The sequence below is a fragment of the Suncus etruscus genome, chromosome 1, assembly GCF_024139225.1.
Source record: "Suncus etruscus isolate mSunEtr1 chromosome 1, mSunEtr1.pri.cur, whole genome shotgun sequence".
Taxonomy (NCBI): domain Eukaryota; kingdom Metazoa; phylum Chordata; class Mammalia; order Eulipotyphla; family Soricidae; genus Suncus; species Suncus etruscus.
In genome coordinates this window covers 149659549-149683795 of record NC_064848.1, presented here as the reverse complement: position 1 = coordinate 149683795, position 24247 = coordinate 149659549, and the positions used below count along the sequence as shown (strand labels likewise).

At 47.7% G+C, this 24247-nt stretch overlaps 1 protein-coding gene across 1 annotated transcript in view; it reads left to right on the top strand.

Annotated features, from left to right (window-relative positions):
* The window catches only part of DENND2A (DENN domain containing 2A), a 54604-nt gene that overhangs the window by 21872 nt on the left and 8485 nt on the right, over nucleotides 1–24247 (top strand). Inside the window, exons 8-13 of the mRNA XM_049774306.1 lie at nucleotides 2746–2855; nucleotides 3697–3766; nucleotides 5623–5700; nucleotides 10723–10863; nucleotides 13285–13433; nucleotides 23425–23602. Of these exons, the coding sequence (XP_049630263.1) occupies nucleotides 2746–2855; nucleotides 3697–3766; nucleotides 5623–5700; nucleotides 10723–10863; nucleotides 13285–13433; nucleotides 23425–23602 (726 nt within the window). The remainder of the gene's footprint in view (nucleotides 1–2745; nucleotides 2856–3696; nucleotides 3767–5622; nucleotides 5701–10722; nucleotides 10864–13284; nucleotides 13434–23424; nucleotides 23603–24247) is intronic.

Sequence of the window (24247 nt, the reverse complement as noted above, 5' to 3'; positions counted from 1 at the left end):
CTCTCTTTCTCACTCTGTCTCTGTCTCTCTGTCTGTCTCTCAGAGGAAACTTTCTGTTTTCTCCTCTTTTCTAATTCCTATTCTTGTCTCGTTCCACTAATGGCCTTCACCAAGGTCTTCATATTAGAGATCATAGAGATTGCCTGCCATGTGCCATTAACATGTCTGAATGCACACGGTTACCTTATTTGGAGGGGTCAGAGAGATAGGCTGCCCAAGAGTTTGGAGGATTGTCTCAGGGCCAGAGAGATATCTCCATGGGCTGAGAGACAGAGCTGTGAGCTGTTCCAGACCTCTCTGATCACCCATACCCAGGAGCCACTCCAGAGCACAGAGACAAGAGTAGTTGATCAGAGAATCTAGATCATTCTGTTCCCTAATGGGCCCCCACACTTGTTATGTTATCGTGGGTTTCTTTTCTTTTTTTTTTTTTTGTTTTGTTTTTGGGCCACACCCGGCGGTGCTCAGGGGTTACTCCCGGCTGTCTGCCCAGAAATAGCTCCTGGCAGGCACGGGGGACCATATGGGACACCGGGATTCGAACCAACCACCTTTGGTTCTGGATCGGCTGCTTGCAAGGCAAATGCCGCTGTGCTATCTCTCCGGGCCCGGGTTTCTTTTCTTTTTTTTTTTTTTTTTTTGGTTTTTGGGTCACACCCGGTAGTGCTCAGGGGTTATTCCTGGCTCCAGGCTCAGAAATTGTTCCTGGCAGGCACAGGGGACCATATGGGACGCCGGGATTCGAACCGATGACCTCCTGCATGAAAGGCAAACGCCTTACCTCCATGCTATCTCTCCGGCCCCCGGGTTTATTTTCTTAACCTCTACAATAAGAAGGTGTGACTGGACAGTAGAGCAAATGCTCTGCCTGGGAGATGCCTATATTCAAGGCCTGCCACCTTCCACTTGGTCCCCAGAGTACCCCTGGGAGAAAAACTAGGAGTGATTGCAAATCAAAATATATGAAGATGGCCAGATCTGTGAATGTAGTTGAATTAAATTTTACACTATATGGGCCCGGAGAAATAGTGCAGCGGTGTTTGCCTTGCAAGCAGCCGATCCAGGACCAAAGGTGGTTGGTTTGAGTCCCGGTGTCCCATATGGTCCCCCATGTCTGCCAGGAGCTATTTCTGAGCAGATAGCCAGGAATAACCCCTGAGCACTGCCGGGTGTGGCCCAAAAAACAAAAAAAAAAAAAAATTTTTTTTTACACTATATATTCACTAAGAAGTGTTAGAAAATGTCTTTAGGGGGGCCAGAGTACTAGCACAGCAATAAGGTGTTTGCCTGGTATGCGGCTGGTTCGGGATGGATGCGGGTTCAATCCCTGGCATCCCATATGGTCCCCTGGCCTGCCAGGAGCAATTTCTGAGTGCAGAACTAGGAGTAACCCCTGAGCGCTGCCAGGTGTGGCCCAACCCCCCCCCCCAAAAAAAACCAAACAGATAATGTCTTTCCTTGAGGTCAGAGCAATAGTACAGCGAGTAGGGCACTTGTCTTGCACACAGCCAACCTGAATTCGATTGCTAACATCCTATATGGTTCTCTGAGCCAGCCAGGAGTGAATCCTGAACACAGAGCCAGGAGTAACCACTGAGCATGGCAGGGTATGGCCTGAACTCCCCCATGCCCCTGCCATAAAAAAAGAAAAGAAAAGAAAATGTCTTTGTCTGGGAGCTTTACCTGGGCCCGAGATTAGAAGGCCAGATTTGAGGCTTGGTCTTTTAGATTCAGGAATCTCTTCATTGGAAAGGATTCTATGAATTTTCCTGACTGAGTCAACTAGTTCTAGCCCAGATGGTGGGTATCTCTAAAACACTTTATTACCCCTCCTAAGTTTCCCCTATAAGATTGATTGGGTGGCCGTAACTATAGCACAGTGGTAGGGTATTTGCCTTGCACACAGATGACCCAGGACAGACCTGGATTCGATCCCTGGTATCCCACATGATACCCCGAGCATGCTATGAGTGATTTCTGAGCACAGAGCCAGGAGTAACCCTTGAGTGCCACCAGGCGTGCTCTCCACCCCCCCAAAAAAAAGATTGATTGGGGTTAGTCTGAGAGCAGTGGTGTTTATAATTACTTGATCACAGCCAGTTACAAATTTCTTGGGCCAGGAGAAAGAAAGGAACTTCCCTTACACAAAGCTGACCCTAGTTCAATCCCAGCACCCAGTATGGTTTGCCTGAGTGCCACCAGAGTGGTCCTTGAGCACAGAGACAGGAGTAAGCTTTGAGCATTGTTGGGTGTGACCCAACCCTCAGCCCTTGACCCCCTCCTGATGAAAAGAAAGCATGTACTTGGGGGCTGGGAGGAATGGCTAAACACTAGAGTGCTTGTCCTACATGTGTGAAATCCCTTTTCACACCACAAAATCAAAGCAAATCCAAGACTTCCCGGAGGAAGGAGGGCCCCACAGACTGAATGGGGGAGCTTCCAAAGGGAGGAAGTTAAAGGGGTCTTCTTCACAACTGGGCAGGGGGACCTGGCATCTTGCCAAGTGTCTCCCTCTCCCATCAAGGGGCTTATTTATTGTTGATTTTTGTTTGTTTTGGGGTCATACCTAGCAGCATTCGGGGGTTACTCCTGGCTCTACACTTAAAAATCGCTCCTGGAAGGCTCGGGTGACCATATGGGATGCCAAGATTTGAACCATCATCCTTCTGCATACAAGAAAAATGCCCTACCTCCATGCCATCTCTCCAGCCCCTCTTGAATGTTTTCTTACCCTTCTCTCTGCAGTTGGAAAGGTCGTTCAAGTTTCTGAAAGAGACCGAGGACCAGCTAAAGGTCATTCCCCAGTTCTGCTTCCCTGACGCCAAGGACTGGACCCCAGTCCAACAGTTTACCAGGTCTGTGCTGAGCATTCTCCCCTGCCCTACATGCCATGGCAAAAATTACAATATGTGAGCAGAGTTGGCGACTCCCAAACACATCTTGAGCCCGGCCAAGAATGATCCCTGAATGCAGAGCCAGGAGTAACCCCTGAGCACTGAACTCTACTGGTAGTTTTCAGACTTCCCTGGAGAATGACTTGCTGCCAATCTAGGGATGTGCCTGTTTCCAGAGCCTTCCTCAAGGCAAGGAAGGAAATTCAGAGTCAAAGAAAAGTTAGGAAAAAACTTGTCCCAGATCTCACTCAATGCTTAGGAGACACATCCATGGCCATTCAACTGCTTCTCCAAGTGAGATAAGCTCACAAACTTTAGTCTTCATCATCAGTAAGCCCAATGCCCTGGGACTCCTCCTGTCTGGGGCCATTGTGTTTTCTGAGGTCAGCCTAGCTGTCTTTGACACATGGACACTGGCATGTACCACCAGTGGCTCACATTTGAATGTGGTTAATACAATTGCAGCACCACATCTACGTGTCAGAGATGGCCCAAGCCTGGGGGTGGCTCTGGATGGCATAGCACCCCAGGAGAACCACTACAGGAACAGGTACCCCCAAACTCATGAAGGCAGTTTCCAAATAGATGCCCCCTAAATAGTGGATCTGGTGCATGTGTGTGAAAAGAGACCCTTGCTTCCTCTCAGGACATAGTCCCACTTCAGAGCCACCTCTCCTTGGTGTAGATGAGGGCGTCAGGATGCGGGGATCCCAGTGCAGATCAGAATGAGGTTGATGGGTGAGGTGTTCAGAGTATCCATGCTTCTGTTGTGCCCTGACATATCTCGCTTTCCCTATTACAGTGAAACCTTCTCCTTTGTCTTAACCGGCGAAGATGGGAGCCGAAGGTTTGGTTACTGTCGCAGACTGCTGGTGAGTTCATTCATTCTGAGTTCTTCAAGCCTTGGGCACAGTCTGTCTAGGCTTTCTAAGAGCCTCTGCCATGCTCACAGAGGAGATAAGACATGTAAAATCACCCCACACGCTGTATCTCCAACCCCAGGTGAACGAATCAGAATCAGGGTCGTGCATGAAATAATCGAAACCAGGCTGAGGGTGAAACACATGTAGTTTGGCAGTCTTCTACCTCATATATCATCCACCTGTCTGCCAGAACTGCCGTTTTTATTTTGTACAGAGACCATGCCTGGATGGGGAGTAAGGACATAGTAAGGACAGATCAGGCTATCTTGAGCCAGTTCCACTCAGATTAACAAGCAAGACAATCTCTGTTTTAGGGTAAATCCACATTGTAAACAAACATACAAAAGAACCAGGGATGATCTTTGTTTTAGGTCAAATAAGGTTGACCTAGTAGACATGCAACAGGTTGCAGGGGTCTCAAACTCGAGGCCCATGGGCCGAAAAATGGCCCCGTACAACATTTTGTGGCCCTGCCCTAGAGGAATCTCTTTTTGTTTTGTTTTAGTTTTTTGGGTCACACCCCCCCAATGTTCAAGGCTTACTACTGACTTTGCACTCAAGGATAATCCCAACTTTGCCTCCTGCGGCCCGCAGGTAAATTGAGTTTGAGACCCGAATGTAAGGAAGTCTGAGGGCTTCTTTATTTTATTTTATTTTTTGTTTTTTTTTTTGTTTTTTGGAGGTCTGCACCCTGTGATACTTAGGTGTTACTCCTAGCTATGCACTCAAATCGCTCCTGGTTTGGGGGACCATTTGGGAAGCCAGGGGATCGAACTGCGGTTTGTCCTAGGCTAGCACTGGCAAAGCAGATACCTTACTGCTCTGCGCCACAGCTCTGGCCCCTGAGGGCTTCTTTACCGCGGTTTGACACCCCCCCCTTCCCATATGGTCCCCCAAGCCAGGAGCAACTTCTGAGCTCATAGCCAGGAGTAACCACTGAGCGTTACCAGGTGTGGCCCAAAAACCAAAAAAAAAAGAGACAAAATTTGCTCTCCTTTGTCCTCCTCACCTCTGCTATCTCCTCTCTCCTGAAGCCCAGAGCTTCTATTAGACTGAGCCGAGCAGGCCCCATAGCAGCCCTTCACAATGGCTGTTAAGGGTGTAAAAACGTGGTCTCAGGCTACAGGATGCATGGCTTCAGGGTGTCTCCATTCAAATAATCACCTTTACAAGACAGTAAAGTCCAGCCTGACACTTTTACTTCTTGTCTACCTGAGCCCCTTCTTGGAGACATCCCTAGTAGTGACCAAGTATATCACACTCGGAGCACACACCAGTCTGTGGGGAGGAAGTAAGGCCCTGTATAACACACAGGGGCACAGAATAGATGTGCAGTAAATATGAAAAAATTGATTCCTTAGTCATTGAAAAAGTAAGGGGGGGGTCATTTTGGTTGACCATTTGAAGTTATTTCTAAAATGGAATTTCAGAAACGATTTCTCACTTGGAATCAGCATCATAAGGAACATATAGGTCTAGGAGGTCTTGGGAAACAACCTGGGTGATTTCATGTAATAGAGTGAAGCTGCTTTTACATTCTGGTTCAGAGGTCATATTGAGCACCTGCTGTGCATGACTCACCCCACCCCCTTGCTTTGATCCCATGAGGAAAATTAGTCTTTGATGCCCATGACTAGAAGTGTCTCCCACCTGTCAGTGTGGCATTAGACTCCTCACTTCGTGGACTTGCAAAGTCCACTGTGTAGGAGAACAGCTGGCACAGGGCAGGTATACAGAGATATTCTAGAAGTTTTCTTCTCTGAGACACTGATGCTCACGGCAGCCTTCTGTTTTGCTCCCACCAGCCCGGCGGCAAAGGCAAGCGCCTCCCTGAAGTTTACTGCATCGTGAGCCGCTTGGGCTGCTTCAGTCTCTTCTCCAAGGTGAGGACGTGGGTTCCTCAGGAGGCAAGCTGGGGAAGGCCAGGAGCACCCCAAAAATCCCCTTCCCAGTGCTTTGATAACCATGGCTGACTCTTTGCTCCCTCTTCTTCTCTTATCATCACCCTCTATTCTTTGTCTTTGGGATGGGAAGTTAGAGTTGCTGGCCTGGATTGTGGCTCAGTGGTTGAGGACTGCCCTCACAGAAAGGGAGCCCTGGGTGTGATCTCCAGTATTGCAAAATAAATAGTAAATAAGTCTTGCTAAAGGTCAGGTCCTGAGGGAGAGTCAGAGCAATGGGAATTGAGGAGCAAAGGACCTATCAGACTATCCATGTTTATATTTTGGGGGGTAAGGGTATTTTTCTGTTTTTTGTTTGTTTGTTTTTTTGCGGCGGGGGGTGGGGGGGCACATCTGGTAGTAGTCAGGGCCATTCCTGGCTACTCAGGAGTCATTAATGGCAGTGTTTATGGTACTATACAGTACCAACAATGGAACTGAACTCAGGCCTTCTGCATGCAAAGCATGAATACAGCCTATTGTGTTGTTATTTCTACAGCCCCACCAAATAAATATTTTTTTATTTTTGGTTTTTGGTTTTTGGGGTTCCACTCAGCAGCACTTGGGTTACTCCTGGCTCTATGCTCAGAAATCACTCCTAGAAGGCTCGGGGGACCATCTTTGGGATGCCGGGCTTTGAACCACCATCCTTCTGCATGCAAGGCAAATGCCTTACCTCCATGCTATCTCTCTGGCCCCCAAATAATTTTTTTGAAGGGGGTTTACATGCAGCTTTTTTCTTTTTTTTTTGTTTGGTTTTTTTTTTTTGGCTTTTTGGGCCACACCCGGCGTTGCTCAGGGATTATTCATGGCTGTCTGCTCAGAAATAGCTCCTGGCAGGCACAGGGGACCATATGGGACACCGGGATTTGAACCAACCACCTTTGGTCCTGGATCGGCTGTTGCAAGGCCAACACCGCTGTGCTATCTCTCCGGGCCCGACATGCAGCTTTTTTCAATGTTCACCCCTGACGCTGTGCACAGGGATTACTCCTGATGGTGTTCAGGGAAAATTATATGTGGAGCCAGAGATTGAACCAGTGTCAACTAAGTGTACAAGAAAGGAACTTTACCTCATGTGCTATCTCTCTGGCTCTCTTCTAACTACTTTTGTTTGTTTCTTTGTTTTGTTTTGTTTTCGGGTCACATCCAGCAGCGCTCAGGGGTTATTTCTCTCTTTATGCTCAGAAATCGCTCCTGGCAGGCTCGGGGTTTGATGCCCGGATTTGAACCACCATCCTTCTGCATGCAAGACAAATGCTTTACCTCCATGCTATCTCTCTGGACCCACCCCCAACTACTTTTGAAGTGTGCAGATTCATTCATATTGTTGTGCAACCATCACCCCATACATCTTCCTCTCCGAGAACCCTACGCTTCAACACTAACTCCCTACTTCTTTCTCCTTCAGCTCCTGGCAATGTTCTCTTTTCTCTCGCTATGAACTGGACTACTCTCAGATTATATGTAAATGGAATTATACAACATTTACCCTTTGGTCTGGCTTATTCCACTTAGCATGAAGCCCTCATATTCTGTCATACATTTATACCTCATTTTGTTTGTTTGTTTGTTTGTTTTTGGGCCACACCTAACGGTGCTCAGGGGTTACTCCTGGCTCTGAGCTCAGAAATCGCTCCTGGCAGGCTTGGGGGACCATATGGGATGTCGGGGATCGAACCCAAGTTTGTCCTGGGTCAATTGCATGCAAGGCAAACACTCTACCACTGTGCTATTGCTCTGGCCCCTATATCATTGTTTTTTTTTTTGTTTGTTTGTTTTGTTTTTGGGTCTGGTGGCACTCCGGGGTTACTCCTGGCTCTGTGCTCAGAAACTGCTCCTGGCAGGCTTGGGGGACCATATGGGATGCCGGGATTGAACCACCATCCTTCTGCATGCAAGTCAAATGCCCTACCTCCATGCCATCTCTCCGGTTCCATACCTCATTGTTCTTAACCATATGTGTCATGCCATCTTTTGACTGTTACAAACTATGCTGTTGTGAATGTGAATGTCTAAATTAACTGTTTGAGTTTTGCTTTCTGTTTCTTTGGGGCACTATATATATATATATATATATATATATATATATATATATATATATATATATATATATTTCCAGAACTAGAATTGCTGGGTCACATGATCATTTGATACTTATTTTTTTGGGATTTTTGTTTGTTTTTTTTACTTGGGCCACGCCTGGCAGTGGTGCTTTTGGAACAATATGAGATGCTGGAGATTGAAGTCAGGTCGGTCATAAGCAAGGCAAGCATCCTACCCGCTATACTATCTCTCTGGCCACACATATAACTTTTTGAGGAACTTCCATACTGTTTTTGTTTTCTTTTGTTTTATTTTTGGGTCACACCCGACAGCGCTCAGTAGTTACTTCGGGTTCTGCTATCAGAAATCCTCCTGGCAGGCTCAGGGAACCATGTGGGATGTCGGGGATCAAACCTGGATCAGCCATGTGCAAGGCAAATGCCCCACCTCCGTGCCATCTCTTCATCCCATTTTTCTTTTGTTTTTCTTTGTTTTTCTCTTTTTCATTTCTTTTTATTTTAATAATAAATTTTATTTAATCCCATCTATCCAAGTAGTATCAGTAGCATTAGTTCAACATGTTAGAAAAATTATTGGTATTTTATATTCTTTGTTTTTTGAAGCACCATGTTCATGAAAAGGTATTTTACAGTCTTTCAATTTTATGTTCTGTATTTACACTTGGAACACATCTCCATTCAGATTAACCACACTTCATGGCTTGAATAATTACATGATATTTGGCTGTTTTTGTTTTGAGGGTCACACCCAGTAGTGCTCAGGGGACCTTGTAGTACCAGGGATTAAACTCGGTCTTCAGCATGAAGATTATGTTAATTATTTTTGTTTGTTTTTGGTTTTGTTTTTGGTTTTGGTTTTACCAGTGGTGCTCAGAGGTTACTCCTGGCTCTGCACTCAGAAATTTCTCCTGGCAGGCTCTGGGGACCATATGTGATGCCAGGAATCGAACCCGTGTCTGTCCCATGTCAGTCTCTTGCAAGGCCCAACTGCTGTGCTATCTCTCCAGCCCCCAAAGTATGTTCAGGCATAATTTACTGGCAGCCTCCTTCCCTCTCTTCCAAAACTACCTAATTAATTAGTTAAAAAATTAACTCTTTGTCTTATAGTTTAACCGTGGAAGATCTTTTATTTTACCATTTTGTTTGATTTTTGTTTTAGGCCACAGCTGGCATACTGCTCTGAACTGGCATACTGCTCAGGGACTGCTCTGAACTCAGGACTTGCGGCAGCCACACTTGGAGTCAGGCAATGCAGGGGTTGGAACTCAGTCCTCCCACGTGCCAAATATGTGCTCCAGGCCCCTGAGCCAGTGCCCCAGCCCTAGACTTTTTGAAGGAAGCTCTTATCCCTGGCTCCGTGCTCAGGGATCACTCCTGGCAAAGCTTCAAGGATCATAATGGTGCTGGGGATCAAATCCAGGCCAGCCAAGTGCAAAGCACATGCCCTCCCTGCTGCACTAGACTTCCATCCTCCCCAACCCCCCCCCCAGACAGTATTTGGTAGCATTTTTAGTTAGATAAAATCCACGACCGTACACTTCAGCCAGGTAAGACATATAACTCATGGCTTTTTTGTAAGACACCACATAATTGTGCATCACAAGCCTTCTGAGCACAGCCTTGGGAGGACTGGAGCAACAGCACAGAGAGGTACCCGGGTTTGATCCCCAGCATCCCATATTGTTCCCGAGCACTGCCAGGAGAAATTCCTGAGACACAGAGGCAGGAGTATTCCCTAAGCACTGCCAGGTATGGCCCCAAAATCAAATCCCTACCCCCGCCCCCAAAAAAGAAGCCCTGCACCCATCAGGATTGACCTCCAGATTGGAGATTTACTTCCACCTTGTTCCTCCTCTCCAGGATCTTGCCTATTCTGGATTTAAATCTAAGAACCTTAGGTCTTTTGTGACTGGCTTCCTTCCCTTAATGGTCTTAGGGTTCATCCAGGGTTTAGCATGTGTACTTTATTTCTATGATGACTAAAAACATTTTGTTCTTTAGAGACCACATTCCGTTACCAGCTGATCAGTTGGTGGGTAATTAGGTTGTTTCCATCTTGGGGGCTGTTATCCCTCACTGTGCTGTGAGTGCTCGTGATTTTGTGTGAACGTATTTTCATTTTTCTTGAGTTTACTATCTAGGACTGGAATTGTCCTATCATATACTCAGCCTCAAATTCCTCAAAATAGTTTGAGGAAAGGCTGGGGAGATAGTATAGCAGGTAAGGCACTCTTCTTGCTTGCAGCCAGTCTGAGTTAGACCCCAGTACTCCATGTGGTTCTCTGAGCCCTGAGTGATCCCTGAGCACCATCAGGTATGGCCCAAAACACATAAGCAAACAAAATAAAAAATAGTTTTACAGTTTTTCCAAAGGCACTTAAGATATTACAATCTTTTCCACTTCTTTGCCAACGATCGTTTCATTCTAGCCTTCAGGCCAATGCAAGTGGTCTCACTTTGGTTTGGGTTTGCACTGTGTTTCTGGGGAGCCCTCAGAGAAAGAGTTAGTGTGTGCATGTCCCACCATACCTGTTCATGGACTACTGGGGCCTCAGAGGACTTCGAACCAGTAAAACACCATTTGTTTTGTTTTTCACAACCAATCCTAGAACCCATTTTTATCCCACTAGGACAATTTTGTCCCCACTGAGAATATATATCTCAATCCAGTAAATCACTTTGCCATACCCCAAGGGGAAACCAGAAACTATACTTCACCCTTTTAGTGGGAGGAGCTGCAAAGCAAACAGCAGAGGGAATGCATGATTGATTGAAGCTGGAGAAATGGTCAATGAGATGGGGCCTCCCCTTACTCTTCCATTGGTGGTTGTGGTGGTCACAGGGCAGAGCCAAGCAGAGCTGGCTCACCTTCATCAGAGCCATTTTTCTCCTCCCACAGATTCTGGATGAGGTCGAGAAACGAAGAGGCATCTCTCCTGCCCTGGTCCAGCCCCTCATGAGGAGCGTCATGGAAGCACCTTTCCCAGCCCTAGGCAAGACTGTGGTGGTCAAGAACTTCCTACCTGGCTCGGGGAATGAGGTGAGCTCCCACCCACTTCTCCAGGAAGAGTGGGATTCCTGAGCTGCATCCCAGCATCTCGGGGTCTGACTTCCTGTTGACCCCCACATTCTGTCAAGCTCTTTTGCCCCTCAGACCTCCTAGAAGCCACCATAAGCCCAGTGCAGCCCTCACAAGATCCAGTTCCAGCTCTGGGTTCCAGTTCCCCTTTGCTACCTGGCCTGAGCTATTATGGACAGGTCAGGGCTTGCAGTGGACTCTTTTTTGTGGAGAGGGCTACTCACAGCGACTCTCAGGTTACTCCTGGCTCTGCATTCAGAAATCTCTCTTGGCAGGCTCAAGGGACCATATGAAATGCTGGGGATCAAACCTGGGTCAGTCCAGAGTGGGCAATGTGCAAGGCAAACACCCTACCTCTGTGCTATCACTCCAGCCCTTGCACTGGACTCTTTTGGGTCCTTTGACACCCCAGGACCTTCTTTCTCCCACTATGTCTGAACCTGCTTTCATGGCCGGTCTGTGTTGCCTCTCTAACTCTGTCAGATGACAGAGGTTCTTGTTAGGAAAAATAAGGTGCTGCTTGTTCATCAGAATTTTCAGCATCCCCTTTCCCTGGCTGGGTGGGGACTAGAGGAAAACATGTATTTCTTTTATGGGGGGGGGCACAACCAGTGGAGTACAGGGCTGACTCCTGGCTCTGTGCTCAGGGATCACTCCTAGTGGGACTCGGGGTTATATGGGGTGCCAAACCAGGTCAACCATGTGCAAGGCAAGTGCCACTGTACTCTCTCTCTCCCCACTGTACTGTCTCCCCTACTGGACTATATCTCCTTACTGTATAGTTTCTCCCTACTTAATGTCTCTCCCTACTGTACTGTCTCCCCACTGTACTATCTCTCTCTACTGCACTATCTCTCCCTATTGTACTATTCATCTCTTCTTCTTCCTTCTGTACTATCCCCTCTGTATTATCACTCCGCTCAAGGAGAGTATATATCTTTTCATCCCTTCCATTTTCTTTATATGGCTCTGGGTTATGTCACATTTCATTCTGCCCTATGTCTCCAGCTCCTAGCACTGTGGGTGGGAGGGGGGAGGACTGTCCCCTGTGGCAGGAGAACCCTAACCCACACCTGACCTGAGTTGGGAGACCAGACCCTAGGCAAGTGACGGGAGAGGACTTCAGACTGTATGTGTATGTATGCACTGCATGGGGTCCTGAGCCCGAATCCCTGCGTGTCATGTGACAGTATCAGTGATTTGAAGAGAGGAACGTGGGGTTGAGGATGGAACGCAAGGAAGGAGTACATGCTATGCATGTCTCCTTCCCTGGTTCCATCCCTGGCAGTGTGCACATATACACATACGCATACATACACATGTCCCCCATACACATATACATCAAGACAGAAATATGCCCCGGAGCAGCCATGCAGGTGGGTCAGGAAACGTTCCCACATACAGAGAAGCAAGAGAAATGGGAGCACATAGCACACATCCTTGGGAAGGTTCTGAGCTCTCTGCTGAGGAGCCTGTTCTGGTGCCCCAGGATCCTCACAGTCTGTCTGAGCCTGTTACTTCTGCCCAGTAGACTATATTCCTTCTTGGGACAGGACACTGTCCTGGGGGACTCTAAGGCCTGAACACTTTCTCCAGTCCCAGAGCACTGCTGGGCATCCGACTGGCATCCAGATATGCTAGCACCAAGGGGCACTGCTGGGCATTTGGGCAAATGCCACTGCTTCTGTCCCTCTCCCCATTTCACAGTCTTGGCACCCTGAACCCTCACTTCCACATGTTTCCCACTTCTTCATGTTCTCCTTAGCCCACTTTTCTTTTTTTTTTTAAATAATTTATTTAAGTACCATGATTACAAACATGTTTGTAGTTGGGTTTCAGTTATAGAAAAGAACACCCCCTTTCATCAGTACAACCTTCCCACACCAATGCCTCCATCTCCTTCCTCCCTCACCTCCTGCCTGTATCTGAGACAGGCATTCTTTTTTTTTTTTTGGTTTTTGGCCACACCTGTTTGATGCTCAGGGGTTACTCCTGGCTATGTGTTCAGAAATCGCCCCTGGCTTGGGGGGACCATATGGGACGCCGGGGGATCCAACCGCGGTCCTTCCTTGGCTAGCGCTTGCAAGGCACACACCTTACCTCTAGCGCCACCTTCCCGGCCTCTGAGACAGGCATTCTATTTATTTCACTCACTATCATTGTCATGATAGTTGTCAGTAGTTATTTCTCTAACTAGACTCACCACTCTTTGTAGTGAGCTTTATATTGTGAGCCGGCCCTTCCAGCTCTCATCTCTATTGCCTCTGGGTACTGCCCCACCTTTCTGTCCCTCCTGTTTCCCTTCCCTCTTTCCTCCTTTCTCCCCTGTGGGCCTTTCCAAGGGGCTGGATCCCCCACTCACCACTCACTGCTCCTCGGCAGGTGATTGAACTGTGCCGGCCCCTCGACTCCCGGCTGGAGCACGTGGACTTCGAGTCTCTCTTCTCAGCTCTCAGTGTTCGACACCTGCTCTGTGTCTTTGCCTCCCTGCTCCTGGAGCGGAGGGTCATCTTTATCGCTGATAAACTCAGGTACTGGTTGTCCCTCCTGCTTGAGTGCCTGAAGGACAGACAGTCTGGGAGTAGGCAGATTGGGAGGGTGGCCAAGGGCTGGGACTGCAGAGGAAGTCCTCCTGAGTCTGGCGAGCTGCCGGAGAACAGATAGCCTGTTCCCTGAGGGCCCCACCTGCTCCTTGTTCCACTGCGTGTGGGGGAGACAGACACCAAGCTCCGAGCTCACCTCCAAGCTCTTTTGGTCCAGTTGGGCAGCCTGGAAGTAAGCAGAGCCTCAACCCCAGGCTGGAAAGCTGATGGTCCAAACTTAGTATTTCAGGGTCTAGAGCGATGGCACAGTGGTAGAGTGTTTGTTTTGCACATGGCCTACCTGGGACAGACCTGGGTTCAATTCCTGGCATCCAATATGATCCCCTGAGTCTGCCAGGAGCAATTTCTGAATGCAGAGCCAGGAGTAACCCCTGAGTGCTGCCAGTAAGGCCCCAAAACAAAACAAACAGAGTATTTCAGGGAATTATCACCTGGCACCTTTGGAAACCATCTTTCTCTTATTTATGTTGTTGGGGGCTTGGGGTCATATTGCGAAGGAGCTATTCAAAAGTGAGCCCTGGGCCGGAGTGATAGCATAGTGGTAGTGTATTTGTCTTGTACGCAACTGATCCAGGATGGAACAGGGTTTGATTCCTGGCATCCCATATGGTCCCCCAAGCCTTCCAGGAGTGATTTATGAGCACAGAGCCAGGAGTAAACCCGAGCACCACTGGGTATGGCCCCAAAGCAAAAACAATAAAACAAAAATGACCATAAGCTCCAACTGTTATATCTGAAGAATTCAACCAAGGTACCAAATCTAAGACTTCAAGTAAATTTCCTTTGTTCTTTAACTTGTTTTGAATAGAAAAGAAACTAAAGTTTCTTGACCCACAAACTATTTTATTAATGGACATACAGTACAGAGAAATCAAAAATTTTCTGCCTCAGATCAAATCTACCACAATAGCCCTGGGCCCACAGACACGACTCATTCACTTCAGGGCGGGCCTTGCTCTGTGACTCCCACTCATTAGACAAAAAACACTAGGGTGACCTCAAGAGCTTCTTCATACTATCTCTTCCAAGAATTTGACTGGAATCAGAAAGCTTATTTCATGTCTATATGATGTTCTGTAATAGACAACCTGAAACAAAAGTAATTTTAATTGCAAATGAATGTAAGAGGATAAAAATGAGGAATGAGGGGCTGGAGTGATAGCACAATGGTGGGGCGTTTGCCTTGCACGGTCCCAGGATAGACCTAGGTTCGATCCCCAGTATCTCATATGGTCCCCCGAACCTGCCAGCAGTGATTTCTGAGTGCAGAGCCAGGAGTAAACTCTGAGCGCCGCCAGGTGTGACCCAAAAACAAACAAACAAACAAAAAACAAAAATAAAAACCAATATCCACCTTCTTTAACTGAACAAAGTATCCTCCTAGCCTCCACCAGTTACACCGAGGCTACTATGACAGCCAGATCCCAGATCTGTCCGGCAATCTCTAACATTTCCCATCAGGAAACACTACTGTCAGGGTGCAGGGCTCTGAGACCTGGGCAGCGAGACCCACTGGCACTGAATTCTGGGAGAGAGTAGCCAACTCCTTCCGGGTCAAAGGAACACAGAGCCCAGGGGACTGGGAGGCTGAGACACTGTGAAGCTTTTCAAGCAGGTGACCTGCAGCAGACCCACCAAAAGGCACCTCAGCCCCTGTGTACAAGTCCCCACCCCCCCTCCCCACACACACTTCCAAATAAACCTCATGTTTGCAAATAGAAGAAGCTGCTAGGGCAGGAAAGGAGGGAGGGAGGGAGGGAGGAAGGGGAAAGGAACCCCTGGACACTGCCAAGTGTGGTCCGAAAAAACAAAACAAACACACAAAAACAAGAACCACAATTTGGAGAAGAAATGGAATGGTCTTCTCTAGAAGATCAAAGGGAGGAGGAAGAAGATGGAAGGGACTGGGCAGGTAACAGCTGCTTATGGCATCAGGAGGCAGAAAACAGCCTCTAGCCACGCTTCCCTTCTGGCCATCTGGTCTCCCTTCTTTTTTTTTTTTTGGTTTTTCAGGCCACACCTGTTTGATGCTCAGGGGTTACTCCTGGCTAAGCGCTCAGAAATTGCCCCTGGCGTGGGGGGATCAAACTGCGGTCCTTCCTTGGCTAGCGCTTGCAAGGCAGACACCTTACCTCTAGCGCCACCTTGCCGGCCCCATGGTCTCTCTTCTTAGCAGTAGCTCCTACCTGGGCCTTCTGTGTCCCAGCAGTGGTGTCCCTGGCCACCGTCATCTGGGAGGCAAGTCAAGGGACAGCAGAGGGGACCCCCAGAGCTCCAGACACCACAACAGCATCCTGGAGGAGTGGTTATTAGCCTGGACTGATCTCTGACCCTGCCATAAGGACAGACCATGGACAGACTTCTCCATCCTTGCCCCACAGTCATGAGCACATGTGTGCGGTCAGACAAAAGCACTCCTGCCATCCTCCCCACCTCTGGCCTCTTTGCACAGAAACTCCTCCTTGGACTGTGATGCCAAGCCAGTGTTTTCAGCAGCCACTGCTGTGGAGGAATCAGGAAGTAGATCCTTCTTCTAGTGCTTCCAAATCCTTCTAATGCTTTCCTTGGGCCAGACCAGGCCTTGGCATGGATGTGTGTGTGCGCATGCATGCAGGAGTGAGTACATTTTCTTTATATCTGGCTTTTGTCAAACTTGAGAGTTTGTGGCTATCTCTGCTCATACGGAGAGGATTTTCCTATTTTCCTAGGCATCTCCCGCCTTTGGCTTGGACTATCCTCTTGTAGCACTCATGACTGGGTTCTAGTTGACAACCATGTCGGCTCTGAGAGTCAAAGACCACCTTCAATAATGCAGGGTGCAAAAGGCAGTTTATTTGGCTAGCTGAGGCCCCATCATCCAACTAAGGAATTCTTGGCAAGGACCTCGGGTCAAATCTTCAAGCAGTTTATATAGAAATCACAAGCAGTAACAGCACAATCATTTCATTGTAAAGATGTCTTAATTCATCACTGATTTTTCTGGCTCAACTTTGGTTGTCTAGGGATACTCTGAATTAGACCATGGCTGTCAAGGGTTACTCTGATTCAAACTTTGGTTGTTAAGGGAGCCTTTTCAGATAGAACATTCCAAGCTCTCTCAACCACTAGTTTCCTATTCCTGGAATTTGGTTTTATTTCTGAGTTAACTCTCTCTGTCTCAGGAAGAACTACTTCACTGGGATAAGTGATTGAACTTAGGGTCCTTGGTTCTTACACTGGGATCCAGGCTTTTCTCCTTGCAGACCCTTGGGCTCTCCCAGCACTCACAACTGGGACTCAGGCTTTCCTCTGATCCTAAAAGCCACTGGGACTCTTCCTTGCACATTGTGACTTGTGAGTGTTCTAAATGATCTTTCCACCCAACACACTGCCTGAGGAAGAGAAAACCCAAAGCATGCCTGAGGAAAAGAAGCAGCAGCAGCTGAGGGGTCTGATGAGAGTCCATCTTGACCACAGACCTTGGGAAGGCTCTTGCTACCAAGCTCTGTCCAGGCTCCCAGAGCTTACACTGCTCTTACTTTCTTACTCTGTCTTACTTTGCTGAACAGGGAGAGAAGCTTACAAGGCTGGCAGCTATGCTGTGCCTCTGCGACTCCCATGTGAGACCCTGCAGCACCTCAAGGGGTAGCCTCAAAAGCAGAAAGAACAAGAACAAGGAATTCATTCTGTGGGACTTGAGAGATGATACAAGAAAGCAATGTGGTTGGGGCCGGGAAGGTGGCGCTAGAGGTAAGGTGTCTGCCTTACAAGTGCTAGCCAAGGAACGGACCGCGGTTCGATCCCCCGGCGTCCCATATGGTCTCCCCAAGCCAGGGGCAATTTCTGAGCACATAGCCAGGAGTAACCCCTGAGCATCTAATGGGTGTGGCCCAAAAACCAAAAAAAAAAAAAAAAAAAAAAAAAAAAGAAAGCAATGTGGGACCAGAGTGATAGCACAGTAGTGGGGCATATGCCTTGCATGCTGCCAACCTGGGACAGACCATGTGGTCCCCTGAGCTTGCCAGGCGCAATTTCTAAATGCAGATCCAGGAGTAACCCCTGAGCACAACCACTGGTTGTGACCCAAAACCAAAAACAAACAAAAAAAAGAAGGCAAAGCACTTGCCTGGCCTGCAGCCAACCCAGATTTAATCCCCAATAATATGATGGTCCCTGTGAGCACTGCCTACTATGCATCAAGACTACTAAGACGGCTGAATGCACAGCTGGCCACCCCTAAAAGAGAAAAGCCTCAGCCAGAATCTTCACCCCCAACCTAAAGTCTCTACTGCTCGCCCTGATGCCTGCTCTATCCAGTAAAGGTGGGAGTACCCCTTAGGCTTCTTGTTCCCATGACTAGCCTCCATCTTTGGCTGAGCCAAGAACAGGCAAACAGGACATGTCACCCTCCTAGAGTCACCTCCTGTGACCTCCCAGGGTAGACAGGAGCTGGCTTTGGGTTGAGGGTCACCTCCACCCTCGTTTCCGTTATTGATGGCCCTGTCACATGTCTGCCATTGTGAGAGGAAATCGGGGAGTTAGGGCAGATATCACCCGAGCTATAAAGGGCTTTCACAGGGTACCAAGAGCCTGTCATCTTGAGTTTGACATTCTTGCTTCGTTTCATCTCTGGGGGTGGGGATGGAGTGGCAGGGGGTGTTTCTCAAGGCTGTTTCCAGCCACAGTTAGACAGGCAGAAAAGAATGTTGTTGTGATGGCTCATTCGGTTGTCATAGCAGTCCCGGCAAATATTTCCCCAGACCCCCCTTCTTCATAGCTTTCATCATAAACATTTTTTTTGTTTCTCACTAGAATCATTTTGAGTCCCCAGGATTTGGCTTCAGTCTCCAAAAATGAGCCCAGCTGATAGTCGAAGTTCTCTCTAGATGGGACCTAAGTTCCGGGAGGAATCCGTTTTCTTTTTTTTTTTTTTTTTTTGGTTTTTGGGTCACACCTGGCAGTGCTCAGGGGTTATTCCTGGCTCCAGGCTCAGAAATTGCTCCTGGCAGGCACAGGGGACCATATGGGGCGCCGGGATTTGAACCGATGACCTCCTGCATGAAAGGCAAACGCCTTACCTCCATGCTATCTCTCCGGCCCCAGGAATCCGTTTTCTAACAGCCACAGAACCAACTTCTTTTCCAAATTTGTAGCACCTTAAAACATAAGCCTTTGGGGCCGGAGAGATGGCATGGAGGTAAGGCATTTGCCTTGCATGTAGAAGATCAGTGGTTCGAATCCTGGCATCCCATATGGTCCCCTGAGCCTGCTGGGAGCGATTTCTGAGGAACGTAGAGACAGGAGGAACCCCTGAGCACTGCCGAGTGTGACCCAAAAACCATATATATCCCAGGGGCTTATATTTGATAGCACAGTGGACCCAATATGGACCCGGGTTCAATTCCCGGCATCCCAGATGGACCCCCGAGCCTGCCAGGAGTGATTTCTGAGCGCAGAGCCAAGAGTAACACTTGAGAACAGCCACCCCCTGTCCAACACACACACACACACACACACACACACACACACACACACACACACACAGCAGCCAACCCCTGACCCCCCCCCCCACACACACACACACAAAGAACATAAGCTGGAGGTGAAACTCCAGCTGACAATAAGGGTTGCTGGGGGCAAATCACACACACACGCTGCCATCTGAGTCTTGAGTATAACAGACAGATCTTGTCATCCTCATCCTCCCCTGCACCCCTTGAGGGCCTTTTTGTTTGTTTTCAGGCCACACCCAGCAGTGCTCAGGATTTACTCCTGACTCTGCTCAGTGATCATTCCTGGCAGTGCTCAGAAGATCATTTGTGGAGCATGGGCTCAATGACTTCTGGATAGCATGCAAGGCAAGCACCCTACCCACAATACTATCATCACTCCAGCCCCTCAACTATAAAATAAAAAAGAAGGGGCCGGGCGGTGGCGCTGGAGGTAAGGTGCCTGCCTTACCTGCGCTAGCCTAGGAGACGGACCGCGGTTCGATCCCCCGGCGACCCATATGGTCCCCCAAGCCAGGAGTGACTTCTGAGCGCATAGCCAGGAGTAACCCCTGAGCGTCACCGGGTGTGGCCCAAAAACCAAAAAAAAAAAAAATAGAAAAGAAAAAGACCTTTAATTTTGGTTTTGTTTTTACTTTTTTAGTTTTATTTTTTTTACCACACCTGGCTATGCTCATTTTTTACTCTTGGCTCTGTGTTTAGGGATTACTCCTGGGACTCCGAAGACCATATGTGGTACCAGAGGTCAAAACCTGGGTTAACCTCATGTAAGGCAATTGTATTAACTCATATATTTTTTGTTTGTATGTTTTGTTTTGTTTTTGGGCCACACTCAGCAACACTCAGGGGTTACTCCTGGTCTGTGTTCAGAAATCACTCTTGGCAGACTCAGAGGACCATATGGGATGCCAGCAATCGAACCTGGGCCTGCCCCAAATCATTCGTGTGCGAGCCAAATGCCTTACTGCTGTGCTATCTCTCTGGCTCCAACTCCTATACTTTAATCCAGTATCTGGCCCCACACATCATATTTCTAAGCCCTCTTTAAGGTCTGAAAATGCTATGATTCTTTAACTTCCCTGGAGTCAGAGGCATACACCCCAACTCTGAAACCTAAAAGTCTGCATTTTTTTTTTGTTTGCTTGTTTTTTGAGGTCACACCCGGCAGTGCTCAGGGGTTACTCCTGGCTCTATGCTCAGAAATTGCTCCTGGCAGGCTCGGGACCATATGGGATGCCGGGATTCGAACCACCGTCCTTCTGCACACAAAGCAAACGACCTACCTCCATGCTATCTCTCCGGCCCCTAAAAGACTGCATTTTAACATGAGTCCTACATTGTCATTCTCCTTTAGTGAATGGACTTAAGTGAGTGTCAGAGACTGCTGGTGGTTTAATGGCTGGCAGTATCCATCATTAAGTGACCATTAAGTGATGTACTTACTCTCTGAGTAATACTTAAGAACTTATTGCAAATGTTCTCCATGTGGGCTTCACAGAAGATGGCTGTTCAGAAACTTTCTTCCTACATAGTTTGAGAGACAGACCCTCACCTCATCCTGAAAATCAACATTCCAGGGGAACAAATAACATGTACTATCTCCCAGATACAACTTAACCTGACATATATACAACTCTCCATATGCTGACTCTCCCTGGCCCCATGTACTAGCATCTCCCCAACTCCATACACCACTAGCTCTCTCGGTACACTGATTCTTTATTGTTTTGTTTTGGTTTTTGGTTTTTGGTTCCTCCTGGCTCTATGCTCAGAAATCGCTCCTGGCAGGCTCAGGGACCATATGGGATGCCGGGATTTGAACCACTGTCCTTCTGCATGCAAGGCAAATGCCCTACCTCCATGCTGTCTCTACGGCCCCTATAAGACTGCTTTTTTTGTTTTTGTTTTTTGGGTTTTTTTGGATCACACCTGGCAGCACTCAAGGTTACTCCTGGCTCTACGCTCAGAAATTGCCCTGGTAGGCTCAGGGGACCATATGGAATGCCGGGATTTGAACCACGGACCTTCTGCATGCAAGGCAAATGCCTTACCTCCATGTTTTCTCTCCAGCCATAAGACTGTATTTTAACATGAGTCCCTACGTTGTCATTCTCCTTTAGTGAATGGACTTAAGTGAGAATGTCAGAGTGGGTTTAGTGGTTACTCCTGGCTCTATGCTCAGAAATCGCTCCTGGCAGGCTTGGAGGAACCATATGGGATGATGCCAGGGATTGAACCCAGGTCTATCTGGATCATCGTATGCAAGGCAAACGCCCTACCATTGTACTATGATTCCAGCCCCAGTACATGATTCTTTCCCCATTTCTGGCTCCACATACTTGCTCTCTTCCCAGCTCCATACATTCATTCTCTCCCATACACCAGCTTTCAGGTCCCATCGTCGATGGTGATTCCATTCCTTTATCTTGCCTCCTGCAGTAAGAGAAACTTTGCCCATGTGGATTCAACCCACAGCCCATGTACCGGACCAGAGATTACTATTGGAAAGTACATCTCATTGTTCTATTCCTTCACTGTTTTGGATGCTAATTACAAATTACTAAAATTCTAAAATTATTGCATGACTCCTAGTGGATCACATGCTCTTATTTGAATAAAATCCATTGTAGACACAGCTATATTTTCACATAGTCTTAGCTCACTAAAGCCCCAATCTCTCAGTTGTGGGGCAAAAGCAGGCTTCCTTTGTTGACTGGCCTCTAGTTTGCACAGAATTTTCCTAAAATCCACAATATTAGCTTTTTTTTTTATTATTATTATTTTGGTTTTGGCTTTTGGGCCACACCCAGCGACACACAGAAATTATTCCTAGATCTGTGCTCAGAAATCACCCCTGGCAGACTCAGGGGACTATATGGAATGCCAGGGATCGAACTTGGGCCGGCCACGTGCAAAGCAGTCTTACCTATTATGCAGTTACTCCAATCCCAAAGTTTATATCTTTTTTCTTTCTTTTTCATGAGTGAGGGGGCTTGGGCCACTCCCAGTAGCACTCAGAGGTTACTCATGGCTCTGTACTTGGAAATCATTCTTGCCAGGCCTAGGGGACCACATGAAATGCCAGGAATTGAACCTGGGTCTGCTGCATGCAAGGCAAATGCCCTACCACTGTGCTATCTCTCCAGCCTCTAAAATCTACAATATTAAGTTTCTGCTTCAGAGACTAGATGCTGCCCAATTCAGGAAGTATTGAGTAAAGCTAGTTCAAGGCCTTAACAAGATGTTCAAGAGTAGTAGATGAAGGGAACCCTAGCACCAGAGGGGGTCTCTTAATTATGACCAGAAGAAGCTGCTGAGCACCACTGGTGTGACCCAAAACCTGTAGAAGGAAAATAAAAAAAAAGTTGAAATCAATATTCAGTGATCTCTAGACCAAGAAATTTCAATATGATCTGTAAGCAATTTTCTGAAAGTACGGTCTTCCATAAATATCTGGAGAAAAATGTCTGAGGGGGGTAATCTCTGCTTAACACTAGAGTCTCTGGAGTGTCACTGCTCTAAATCTTTTTTTTTTTTTTTTTTTTTTGGGCCACACCCGTTTGACGCTCAGGGGTTACTCCTGGCTATGTGCTCAGAAATCGCCCCTGGCTTGGGGGGACCATATGGGACGCCGGGGGATCGAACCGCGGTCCTTCCTTGGCTAGCGCTTGCAAGGCAGACACCTTACCTCCAGCGCCACCTACCCGGCCCCACTGCTCTAAATCTTAACTCAGCTATTTGGGCTTGTTCTAAGTGAAGAAAAGCTTTATTTCAGTGAGGAGAGTGAGTACAGGAGGTCAGTTTCTTTCCTACAGCCAACCCTAGTCTGTCTTGGCACCAGATATAGTTCCTGATGCAATTGAGATGTATATGCTGATTCAGAAAGAATTAGGCACCTGGTAGCATATGAACAGAAAGGCTGGACTAAAACCTTTTATGGAACCTAATTCAACATTTAGGTTTAGGGGTCTGGAACGTGGATGAGACACAATGGATATTTTCAAGATTTAGGAGTAGCAAGATTCTTAGGCACTCATTTAGAAGTTAGTATTTTGGTTTTCTGTTTTTGTTTGTTTGTTTGTTTGTTTGTTTGGGAGGCCACACCTGGCCCAATATCTGGCTGTGCTCAGATGTTACTCCTGGAAGTGCTCAGGATACCAGAGGCAGAGCCAGATATGGAGACCTGATCAGCTGTGTGCCAGGCCAATGCTCTCCCTGCTGTGCTGTCTCTCCAGAGTGACTGGTTTTGGTGCATCCCCATGCAGGGACAATTACGACTTAGCATCAAGTCCCTCAAATTGTGTCTAGAGCTGGTGAAGACAGCTCATGCTCCCTCTCTGACCCCCATCCTGCAGCACACACAGCAGGGCACAGAGTCTGCAGGGTTGCCCGCACTAGACACTGAGCCTGCCCCTCTCTCCTATCCTTAGCACCCTATCGAAGTGCTGCCACGCCATGGTGGCCCTCATCTACCCCTTCACCTGGCATCACACCTATATCCCAGTGCTGCCCCCTGCCATGATCGACATCGTTTGCTCGCCTACCCCTTTCCTCATTGGGCTGCTCACCAGCTCTCTGCTGCTGCTTCGGGAACTGCCACTGGAAGAGGTGAGCTGGGGGTGCATGTGGGGTGCTGAGGGCAGGAGTGGCCTGGGCTCTGCAGACCAGCAAGGAAAGGAGAACAGAGGTTCCCCCAAGTCTGCCTCAGCAGACCCTGAGAATCGTCTTCTGAGGGTTCCACTGAATATAAATAGACCTGCTGGTGTGGACATCCACTGATAAGGAGCATAAACAGTGGCGATTACATGGAGTGTGGAATGTCAAAAAGTCCAAAAATGGAGACAAAGACAGAGACAGAGAGAAAGACAGAGACAGAGACAGAGAGACAGGAAAGGAAGAGGGCATCAGAAAGGGTAAAAGGGAAATTGTTGACATTGGTGGTGGGAAATGCATGTTGGGTGAAGCTTGTTGTACATTGTATGACTGTAACATAATCATAAACAACTTTATCTGTGAAAAAACCTGTAGACTTGTAACCATGTGTTTACATTTTAAAAAAGAAGTAAAATAAAAGCAAAAGAGAGAAGAGGTGATTTTAAGTGAAAGACAAGAATATTCACTACTTCAGAGTGAGTTCTTATTCCCTGAAGATAAGAATTAAAACAGTAGTTGCGGGGGCCCGGAGAGATAGCACAGCGGCGTTTGCCTTGCAAACAGCCGATCCAGGACCAAAGGTGGTTGGTTCGAATCCCG